The following is a 12,078-nucleotide window of genomic DNA, read 5'->3' as shown; positions in this document are numbered from 1 at the left end:
TACTGGGAGCTGACACTGCTACTTACTGCCATTGAAACATTATCTTTTACCACCTACATATACCCTGTCACATCTGGCCAAGTTGTAACAAGAGCAGCTTCAGAAGATCACTAGTTAATTCAAATTTAGGTAAGATTTGAGCTAAGAAAAGGGTTGCAGCTGACGTGTAATATAATTACAAGACAGCAACAAAAGCAAGATAGTACCATCCCTTCTGCCCGATCTCAAAAACTATCCCGTAAGAGGAAATCCAATAGCTCGATGAGGCAAAACTTCTCTTCCACCTGAGGCTGGAAGCAGAGGTGCATGTAAAGAAGCTGCTTACCTCAAAAAACGAACCAGCTCTTCGAGGCAAAAATCAACATGTAAATTTTCTCCTGTGAGTACCTGCCAAGTATGACTACCACAAGGAAAAATCCCCATGGATGAATGTGAGTAAGACACTGAGTCCAAAACACGACCAGAAAGCTAAGTAAATAGAGGATCCTCAAGCACGCGAGTTGAATCACCCAACTGAAGAAGAGTGTGACATAACAAAGCAAACATTAAATAAAATCCACTATCAGGACTTCATTTTTTCAGCCTGGCTCAATACTGGCCCAAGACTGTAATTTACAATTGTGATCATTACTCAAATGAAGGTAGTTCCTTCACCACACTACATTTAACTCAGTGATTTAACTGACAGTTGCAGAAAGCTTGCCAACCAGGAGTACCTCTGACTATGTAAGAGAGAAAGCCATCACGCTTGACAAGGCACAAGTCCAGAGTAAAACTTTACACAATTTTCAAAAACGATATGCATACTTATTTTAGATTAAAGCCAAAATCTCAGTGAGGGAGAAGGGGGAGGAATGTAAATGTATATAAAGGAGCATGCTTTTTGTCACCATCCCCTTGAGAAGAAACAAACAAAAAAAACCAAAAAACAGAACTAAAAAACCTTTTGCTTTTAGTAATCTCAAGAAAATACCAGCTGTTCCTAAAGCAACGGAGGAAGTGAACAGCTCTAAAATTAACACAGTGAGACTAAGAGTTACGTTATCATACTTCTTCAGTCTTCATCAATCACAACATCAAGAGGTCAGGCAAGGTCAACAAACTTTGATTAAGGACTCACTATCTTCAGACTACACACTGACACCTAACAGTAAGATCAACACCTTAGTCATCAGACTACAGCAAGATACTCCTGCGTACTGCATTTCAGTGGTATTCTTACCCTAATTACAGTACGACTTTATTTGAAGGGCTTATCTGTACTTGGTATTTGTGACAGGTTAATGCAAGTTCTTTCAGATTTTACTGGGTCCGTAAACAAAGTATTTGTAAGAAAGCATGTGACACTTTAAATGCGTGTACTTAAATCTACCTGGAAGTAAATCTACACTGAGTGAAGATAAGCCAATGTTCCTACTGCCTACACACCTCTTCCTCTGGCACCCTCATTTCCCGGATTCGGAAGTTTCTAGAGGACTTTAATGTTTGTATTTGCCCACTGTTGTACCCCATTACTTGTAGAATCACACCATTACTTCCTCCATGCTGTCTAACAACATTTTCAATATGGTGTTGGCTATTTCCCCCCTAACTAATCACAGCGACAAGACAGAAGAGCGGAGATGCACAGTTGCCTACTTTGATCCTAAGCCTCCGTGTATTTGAGCCTCTGCTACCACTGTTTTCCAGTAAAAATCCTGTAAAATGCAATGCAAACCCACCCTGCAAGATGTATGCAGTACAGTATGGTGATGGAGAACTCTGCACCGTAAAACCTTCCCAAGCAACTGTAGCAAGACTGTGCCCCTTTAGCTGCACATCGCTTTTGAATAATTCAGATGTAGTTCTCATGCCATGGAGGACATTACGAGCCTGTCAGAGAGGCTGATCTGGAATGAGGGCTGCCAAATAATCTTAATTGTCACCATGGGAGGAAGAAAATTAACAGATGTTGCTGATGTACCGGCATAAGACATCCTCAGACCCAGTCACGCAGCCAGTTCATCCTCACACTGAGCTGATGTGCTAGAACTGCCCTGGAGCAGCTGCCTCCTACCTGCGACCTGCCCTCAGAGCTTCACGGCCTCAAAGGCGGCCGTGGTACACCACCAGCTCCCAGGCCGTGCTGCTCAGTCTCACACAAATTTTGGGTCAGAAAGATAATCATCGGGAACAGCTAGCATCAAGAGATCTATACTGACTACAGCAATACTAACACATGAATCGCATGATCATGATACAACACAAGTATCAACATAAAGCTACCAAAAAGATTTACACAGGCTCTAGAGATCTGTAAGAGAGTTTTTTGTACAAACTTACCAACAAGAGTTCTTCTGCCTCAATCCACGTCTATCTCTTGCTTTGAATTAATACTATGACATTCATAGTATTCCTGGAAAAAATTCCTGCTGCGTTATCTATTGAAGTTACAAAATGATTAAAGTTCACATTGCTCCTTCTGTAAAGCTATTTGCAGCCTAGGAAAAATATCTGAAGCCTGCCTCCAGCTCACTAGTTTTCCTCTCTTTTTCTTGCTTATAGGAGTATTTTCTTTAGTCCCAATTTCCAGGCAAAGGGACAGAAAGCAATGTTCAAATATGACCGACATCTTGAGCACTCTTCGGCAGTTCATCCAAAAAGATAATCCAGGAAGATGAATGCTCATAATTTAAGAAATCCCAGCATGTTCAAATAATGAATTAGCATGCCAACTGCTCACGAAGGACGGCAGTAGCATTTATTTGCTTATAATATGTGTTAAGCAAGATTTTCACTGGTTGTGTCACTTGATCACTACCAGCATACACACCTCTCAACACAACACGTAAGGTGGCTCTAGGCTGCATTCCGCTACTGCTGCCAGCTCCAAGAGCCAGCAAAGACAATGCAGGAACCACTCGTTTACATCACATGCAACATCAAAAAATTTTAAGCAACCATCACCTCTTAAATTTTGGCATATACGCTATTTTGGGATCACATACCCTATATTCACAGATGTATTCTGAATCGCCATGTTATGAGGTGAATAAAAAGAAATACGAAGCATTTATATTATTGCCTATTTTGATAGTAAGGTTACGTACAACACTTATCAAAACTGCATTTCAAAATTTTGCAAATTCCCAAGGTAAAAAGCAGACCGTGTACTCCAGTTTTAAGTAAGCTAATAGAAACTGCTCAGGAACAAAGCATAACATCAAGATGGTTTAAAAAAAAAAATTGAAAGATTGAAAAAAGCAACAATATGCTTTCATGATACAGGTCTCCATCTATTTGTGTCCCCCAGGACCAACAATATAATCTCAGGCTTCCTAAAACTGACCTTACACTAGGAGTTTGCCAGTTAAAAAAGTAAGAGCTCCAACCCCAACGTAGTTTAATACAATACTAATAAAGATTAAGGGTGAGCAGATCCTCTTTTTCCAAATGCATACTGCTACAGAAAGCACATATCTGCTCTTGGAAAGCAGCAAGCACACAAGAGGGATTCACATACTCTTCCTATTACTTAATATAGACATCTCTATGTACCAAAAAAAGTCTGCCAAACTTCTGTTCCTTATATAGCCACTCCAAGGTAAATAGGTGTCCAATTCACAAATACAAGATAAGAACTGGAGAAAAAACAGTTCATGAGAATACATTCACATGCTGCTCCCCTGCACATGTAGAAACCAGCAGGCCTCTGAAGTCCTCCTTAAATTGTTTAAACAAAGCACGCCAAAATGTTGGCACATTCCAAAATTCTGCAAGCACAAACAACACTGTTATATAATATTTACAGTATATTTCCGAAATGTTTCCTCCAACTGCCTTTAGTCCAACATCTTCATCCCCTAGTAAATCTGTTTCTCTCTCCCAGCCCCTCCAACAGAAGTCATTTCTTACCGTGGAGGCAGTGGGGCAATGCGTGGTTTCACTTCCACAAACCCCAGATCACCGCCTTCAAGAGCTGCACAAGCTGTCACCAGGTACTGCCAGACCTGTGCTGTGCCATGACTCAGGACAAGACGGAGAGTGACGGCGGATCTTATCGGATGGATACAAGAAAAAGGATTTGCACCCAGGTCACATCCTTGCACTTCTACCTTACAGCTTACATACGCAGCTACAGCGTGAGGAAAGAGTACTGTTCTAAGAGGCTTTTCTGGGAAGCAGATTTGTGCCTATGAACTCCTCCCGAATAACTCATTTTTACATGACATACATGGTAAATGCAACCGCAATCTAGTTTTAACATACATGTCTTCAATAAATCCAAAACGCACGCAACTACTCTAACAGAAGACATATTAAGAAGTCACACACACACCCCTCGTCCTTTCAGCAGAAATCGGAAGGCTGCGCCCAAAAGCGCTTGTTTCGCATATGTGAAGCTTTCGTATGTACCGAGTAATGCAACAGCGAATCAAGTACCACCCACGCATTTGATTTAAGCGCTTAAGAGCACATGATGGAAAACACCACAATTGATTAGGATTTAAAAGATATCCTGAAGTTAGGCATTCAGTCTGGCTAGACCTTTTGATGCAGGTACACGCGCCTGCTCTGCTCACAATACACTCAGCTCTTTCTGTTCATGCTCCGACCCATGTAGAAATCACACCGCTGTGGCTGGTACCACGCAAGGGCCTGAGCTAGTAAGAACTAAAGAGACACGGGGTAAGTTATCTCAGGCAGACAGCTGCACCACTGTAGCTACACGTCCTCTGGTCAGCTCAAAGCCTGCAGAGAATGAGCCTGTGCCTGCCTTAATGCACTTAGCTTCTTTCAAAAAAAAGAGATTAAAAGACCTGAGAAGCTGACAAACTTCACGCGGAAAAAAAAAAATCATAATAGAATTTCTGCAGCAAAAATGTATGGCTTTAAGCTATTTTCTTCCTAAAGTAGTTGCGATTTTATTTCATGGTATTCTCTGTAATCCTGGGCAACATGCTGGGAACCCTTGTATCAAGCTGAAGCCTGCTCAGTTCGCTGCCAACCAATTCAGCAGCCTGCGAGCGCGTGCACGTCCGTGTGCAGACCCCTCCTCTGGGGTCACAGGAGTCTCTCCCTTTCATGGCAGTTTCTATCAGTACTTCAAAACAGCGTGCATTCAGTTTTTCAAAACGCACTGTTTTCTATTTAACCCAGGTTCCTCCTCAGGAGTACATGACAGATTTTCCTCCTTAAGCTCACACATTAATTGGGTTCTTGCCTTTGGCTGCAGCTGCCTGTGAAAACTAACCAGCTCCCCACACCATCCCAAAATCCGCATCTCCTACCTGGGACCTGCGTAACTGGACTCTGGCACCAGAGTCACAGAAACCTGTGAGAAGACAGGTCAAACTCACGTGCAAGTCTTTGGGTTTGGGTTTTGTTATGCTGAAGGCTTCTGGCTTCAGCAGTTGTTCTTGTGTCACCTTTTAGCTAGACTCAATCTAAATCCAGCGAAACCTGTAAAACAGCCGTTTCAGAACCCCAAATGCTTTTTCTTCCTTTTTAATCGTGACACTAGTAACATTACTACTAACACTTACTGTTGCCCTTGGGACACGGACACACTCACCCCAAATCCCCTCCAAAACCTCAACCCACACATCCTTCTACATCCTTGCGTTTTCCTACAAAGTACCCTGTGTCAAGGCAAATCCAATTAAACTCTTTTAACACATGTTATGTGTTAAGTCAACAGTAACATCATACAGATGCTGTAAGGCTTTGAATTCGTTTTCTGCATTATCTGTTCTTTTTAGCACTACTGTCTGTGGACAAAGTCCCCAGAGGATGTAAGATACGCAAGTTGAATCCGCCTGGTGCAAAGCAACTTGCAGGCAGCACAAGACAACTGATTTACAGCAATATTTCAGAAGTCGCAAAGTTAAGTGTGCCAGAACAAAGCAGAGTACCTGTAATGCAAATATACACATTATTAATTGAACTGCAAGCCTGAAAACTTAGAATAAAGGAAAATATTAAAAGATAGGCCAGAATATGATGTATACGATAGCACCATTAACTCTGTGAGGGAATGAAAACTGGCCCTCGTGTTGAAGGTCAATATTTCAGCACCAGTGAATGTTAGCAAATATTATGCAAATTTTGAAATAAATCTATCTTGGAATAGAAAACAATACTGTTGTGGGTTATTTTTTAATTATTTGGCTATATCTTCATATGTATAAGTAGCCTTAACTAAGAAAGTATGTTTCTCAATATAAATTAAAAAACTGAAAAGAAAAAACTCAAAGGTTTGACTGAACAGATACTTAACTTTTAACCTCTACTATTCCAACATGTTTACCTTACCTAAACATTCTTACAGCTAGTTACACGCTGCTATGTGTTTACATAAACTGTCCAACTAGCTAAAAATTACTGGACTGTTTTTCCAAAGAGCTGATCAATATAATTGCGTATTCAGAGCTGGTTTTGCACAGCCATACACACAAGTGACATCCTTGCTCTGGAAATATGAATGCCACATATCAGCATTCAACTGTTTGCCAGAAAATCAGGCCTGATCTTTCTGAAAATGGGTCTGTTCCACAATGCTGTCATATTCAGAAGGCTCAAAATTTAAAGCTATTAACTGAAAAAAGTTACAGGACGGTATATAGGGAAAAGTGTTAAGAGCCTTCATTACTTTTTCAAAATTTGCATCGAAACAATTAGGGAAGGAAAAGGTACCTGTTAACACACAAGTAACGCAGGTATCTTCTTTTTTCTCAATAACTGTTGGAACCAGTCAACACAATTTTAGGAATTCATGTTGCAAACAATTATAAATATTTACTTCAGCAATAATCTCATTTGCTAGGTTACAAACCTCCCTATCCATCATTACTGTACAGCATCTCAAGACCCGAGACAGACACCTTACAACAGTTAGTTATTAAAAAAGAGACTTGTAGGTGGGAGCGATGGCAGCACCTCAGCGCAGACCTCGGGCAGTTCCACGGGAGGTTTCACACAGCCTTGCCAGCAGCCAGTCAGTCACACTGCAACCTTCACAAGACCTAAGTGTTCCCTGTGCTTTCCTAAGAGGCTTCAGCACCTTTCAGAAATTGTTTTCACAATTTTTAATTCAAGATTGTTAGCCAACTGCCTCTAAATACCTTTGGAATAAATAGCTTGTTAGAAGCAAGCACCATTCACTTCTGTAATTCAGGAAAAGCAATGTAGGGGTGTATCTTAGAGACAAGAAACAGCTAAAACAGAACCTCAGCATCACGTAAATATATACCACAAACTAGACAAACCAAATGCAGACCAACATGTTTCAGTACTTTTTGATACTACTAAAAAAAAAATAAATTGTCTACAACACACTTCCAGTTGGAGTTTGAAACAGATTCCACCAAAATTCTACTCTAGCAACAGACGCTGAATACTACCACCTTGAATACTTTGGTACTTATTATTAATCTCTTTCTGAAGCTCACCCTTCCCCCCTCCTCCCCCGTATCTTTGATAAAGGGAAAAAGTTTACGGATTTACGAGACAGAAAGACAAAGGCACTTCTAAAAATGTTCCTCAACTTTCAAGTGAGTGAGTGACAAGCTAGAAGACAGAGTCCAAAAACTAACCTACAAAAATGCAGTACTTGGTATGTTTTGCACATACTGCTTTTAAGTCATATGAAGCAAGTTATGGAAGGTTCCAATGTATAGTGACTACAGAACTTAAAATAGCATGCTTCTGCAGTGTCATTTTATGAATTATTATAACCCCAGCACTAAAGGTAACATAGGAGCTGGCAAGAAAATACGCAGCCAGAAGCAGTAAGAGTTTGTCTTCCAAAGCAACCAGCAAACCTGAAGAGTCATTTCGACAAATCTTACAGAACGGTGGATTCTGGAAGGCAAAGAGGTCAATGCTTTCCAGCAGGACGGGACTGAAGGACCCTTAGGTACAAGTTGGGCACACACAAACTGACAGCACCCAAAACATAACTGATTGCTAAAATGAGCTCTTCTGGGCCTTCGGCTGTCACCATACACCTCCGCCATCTGAAACCTGGAACCGAGCCAGACTCGTTTGTAAAGGAGAAGGATTGGCAAGGGTATTACACCTGCAGACACCACACCAGAAACTCACACTTAACCAGTCCAACACACGTCAACGTGCTCCTGCCACGGGGAGGAGAGGTATGCTGTGGGTCAAGGCAAAGGTTATATTTTGAAAAGCATGAACTTAAAAAAAAACAACCAACCACATAAGTTACTAAATGGCTTTTACCCAGGGCATCATCCATATCAAAAGCTAACCCTGCGTTTAAAAAAAAAAAGGGGGGGGGGGGGAGGAGTGAGAGCTCAAAAGAGTATTCTGCTAAACATAAGATACAGGTTTGCCTGCCCTCGATCTCTGTGGGCTCATTCAACGCCAACCGACGAGACCTGAGCTAACACAAACCCACTACGGGCAAAACACTCAGATCAGCACACGCATTCCACAGTCAGTGACCCATGAAAACCATTAATAATCCCATACTGACATCCATAACGTTCTATACATGCATGCAAGTTTCCTTCCGAGTGCTGGGGCCAGCACGTGTGCGTACCCTCTGTCACCTCTGGAAAAACACTCTCCCTGCACAACCACCTCGCACACGCACCTCCGTTTAACAGCAGCAGATGATTCTTTTTTCGACAAGTTGTAGCTGCTGCGAGGCGCCTGCCCCACACGCAGCGCAGAGCCCCGGCAGCGCGGCGAGGGGCCGGAGCTGCCCCGCTGACAGCGGCCCCCCCCGGGCCCAGCCCCGCAGCGTGTGCGTGAGCAGCCAAGGGTGCGAGACGGCTCCGCAGGCCCCGCCAGACACCCGGTACAGCGCCGCGGGGCGCCGGCGGAGCGGCGGGGCGCCGCACCGGGCCAGCAGCCGGTACCGCGCCCCACGTGCACGGGCGGTGACAGCGGAGCGGCCTGCGAGCGGCTCCCGTCCCCTGCGGATAGGCGTGCCCGCACCATTAGCATGCACCGGGCACCCGCGGCAGGCGCTCCCCCCGCCCCGACAGTCGCCGCCCCGGCCGGCCGCGCAGCCCAGGAGGCCGCACGGGGGCCGGCCTCGCCGGGCACTGACAGCCGCGGGCGCCCCGTCTCCCCCCCGCCGCCGCCGGCGAGCGGCGGCCCCGGCCCGGCCAGCCTGCGCCACCCGCCGGAGCCGGGCCTGGGCCGCGCCCCGGCCCTGCGGCCCCCGCCGCCCCTCGGCGGCCGCCCCGTGCGCGGCACCGCGCCGCCTCGCTGCCGTTTGCCCGGCCCCGGCGGGCGGCCGCGCTCCCCGCGCCGGCCCCGGGGCGAGCAGGGCCTCGGGGCCGGGCCCGGCACCCCCCCACGCCAGCCGCCCTCCGGCCCGGCGCCGCGGCCGCTCACCCCACGACTCCCTGGCTGTAGTTCCTCTTCTTCCAGGGGGTGCCGGTGTAGAGCGGCTCGGCCAGGCCGGCCTGGGCCCGGGCGGCCGGCTCGTCCCCCAGGGCGGGGGCCCGGCCCTGCCCGGGTGGCCCCAGCAGGAGGCTGTAGTTGAGCCCGAAGGTGCTGGCCTTGTTGTCGCGCTTCCTCTTGTTGCTGGCGGCCGCGGCGGCGGCGGCGGGCGGCCCCCCCCGTGCGGGCCGGGCCCAGGCGGCGGCCCCCGGGGGCGGCGAGGCCTGGTGGTGGCTGCGGTTGTGCTGGTTGTTGGCGCTCTCGAGCGGCAGGAAGTCGGGCTGGGGGTCGGCGCGGGGGGCGCGGTACATGCCGGGCGGGGAGACCGGGCCGGCCCCGGCGGGGGCGCTCTGCTGCTGCTGCTGCTGCTGCTCCTGCTGCTGCTGTTGCTGCTGGAAGTAGAGGTTGCGGACCCCCTGCGTGGTCTCCCAGATCTGCATCCACAGGCGGTTCGAGGGGCCGAGCTGCTCTGGCTGGAACCAGGCTATCCGGGGATCCATCAAACGGGGACCCACCCCGGCTGCCTCCGCTCCCCGCGCCGCGCCGGCCGCCGACGCCGAGACCCAGTCACCGGGTCCCAGCGCTAATGGCGGCTCCTATGGAAGGGCAGCTCCGCGCCTGCCTGCTCGCTGCCGTCGCTCCACAGCCCCCGCCCCTCCTGGCGAGCGCGGCGAGGCGGGGCCCGGCTGGGCCGCCGGCACACGGGCCGCGCGCAACGAAGGGGGGCGGCGGCGGCCGGGCCGGGCCCCCGGCGGGCCCCGGCCTCGCCCCCGGCCCGTCACCCGCCGCCCCCGGCCCGCGCCCGCCGCCCGGCCCGGCCCTCCCTCGCGCCTCCGCCGGGAGCGCAGCCCCGGGGCCGGGCGGCAGCGGGCCCGGAGCGCCGGTTTCTCCGGCGGCGGAACCGGTCTGGCCCGGCCCGCGGCACGGCACAGGCTGCCGGGAGCCCCGCCGGGCCTCGCCGCGGCGGCAGCGACGGGCCGGGCCGCGCCGCGCCGGGAGGACGAGCCCGCGGCCCGGCTCCGGCGGCGGCAGGTGCAGGCGGGATCGGCGGGCGGCAGGGGGCAGCACCGCCGGCGCGGGCGGCCCGGCCCGGCCCGGCGGCCGCAGGGCCCAGGCGCGCCCGGGGCTGCGGGCTCGGGCCCGTGTGCGCGATCGGCGGGCGGAGCGGGGCCGGCGCGCTGCCGCACGTTACCCTGCGCGCACACCGCCCGCGGCCGCTGCGCTCCCCTACGGCTGTTTTTGGGGCGCTCACGGGTACTTCGGGGTCTTCCTGCCTTTCACCGGGCTCGAAAGGAGGGAAAAGGAGCCTAGGTGCCGTACTCGTACAGCCAGCGCTTCTGCAGATGGAAAAAAACACGTTACGTGTGCAAAACGGCATTGAGTAGTACAAGTTCTGGTCAGATTCGCTTTTATTTTTAGCGTTTCCATTCTACAGCCTTAGAACATCTTTAATAGGGGCTAGAACGGTCCCAGCATACTGTGTGTGTGTGGAGGGCCTGGTGCTTCCCATAGTTTCAGAATTGCACGGGAGAGGATTTCTCTTTAGGCAGACGGAGGTGGAGGGTTTGGAATGAAAAAGCTGCGTTTCAATGCCAAGAATCACGTGAGATGGACCCTTTGCAAAGCAGTAGTCCCAGCATCACTCCCTGATGACAACCCAAGCCTGAAGTTCCGGCTTCTCCACCCCCCCAGCCCAGAGCAGCACACTGTGTCCCCAGCCCTCCCCCAGTCTGTCCCAGGGTGTCACATCTGCATGGTCACAGAAACCCAGCTACAGCGGGTGGAATTTGGCTTCCAAGTTGACATGCTGAATTGTGTTGAGAAGCAGGATCTGTACCTACAACTACCACCAAAAGCCAAGTGGAAACGGGCAGGACTTGAGCATAGCTTGGAAGCAGAGAAAAAGCACCCCGAATAACCCTGTTTTCCAATACCCATGTTCTTCAGTTATTCTGAGAACTACATATATACCGGCAAAAGGTAACTAGAAAATGACTAGCCTGATGTTCCTCTTACATCAAAGATGCAAAAAAAGTTTCCGTTCGTAAACATTTTTTTTAAAACACAACACAGAAAAGTGAGCATAAATCTAATAAAGGATTGCATATTACCCTTCAAGAGACAGCAGTAACTGAAAAATATACCTCTTAGTTTCCTGGTTGTTTTTTTTTAAGCCAGCTCTGCAAAAAACAATTTGTTCTACACTCATAGCACACAAATGTAAACAAGGTTTTTTTGTAGGACTGAAGTTTATTAACAGGATTCCTCAGTAGCAACCCCAGTCCCAAGCAAATAAAGCCAGGACACAAGTGGTGTAGTATCACAAAGGCTTTAGATTGGTGAATATACCTACAGCGTATTTAAAAAAACAAAAAACAAAAAAAAAACCAACCCAAAACACTAAAAAAGAAGAGAAGAAAAAAACCAACCCAACAAAAAAATCCCACTTATGAATAAGGTCAAAGTGATTTTTTAATGATGACTTTGAATTTTTAACTCTTTGCTTACTAAAAAGAGCACTTCTCAGAAAATATTATTTAGAAGCATCATGCATTTTCTAGCTGAATCAGTCATTCTTCAGTTAAATTCTGGAAGTGCCTTTCACTCTCCCTCAAGGGGCAGGAAGGAGGGAAGAGGCCAATGCAATTTTCCTTAAAAGTTCAAAAAAAATTTCAC

General features: G+C 48.2%; 1 protein-coding gene across 2 annotated transcripts in view; it reads right to left on the bottom strand.

Annotated features, from left to right (window-relative positions):
* TENT4B (terminal nucleotidyltransferase 4B) overlaps positions 1-10,069 on the bottom strand; it is a 42,753-nt gene extending 32,684 nt beyond the window's left edge. The window contains exon 1 of one of the 2 annotated variants that reach the window (XM_037408766.1): positions 9,355-10,069. In XM_037408766.1, the coding sequence (XP_037264663.1) occupies positions 9,355-9,902 (548 nt within the window). In that variant the 5' untranslated portion in view covers positions 9,903-10,069. Of the gene's footprint in view, positions 1-8,602; positions 8,977-9,354 lie in introns of those variants that run through there. The other variant, XM_037408767.1, reaches the window with a different exon arrangement.
* Positions 10,070-12,078: the final 2,009 nt, after the last annotated feature.

The sequence above is a fragment of the Falco rusticolus genome, chromosome 15 (assembly GCF_015220075.1).
Source record: "Falco rusticolus isolate bFalRus1 chromosome 15, bFalRus1.pri, whole genome shotgun sequence".
Lineage (NCBI taxonomy): Eukaryota > Metazoa > Chordata > Aves > Falconiformes > Falconidae > Falco > Falco rusticolus.
Note: the sequence above shows the minus strand (reverse complement) of the source record. Positions and strands in the feature narration are given on the sequence as shown.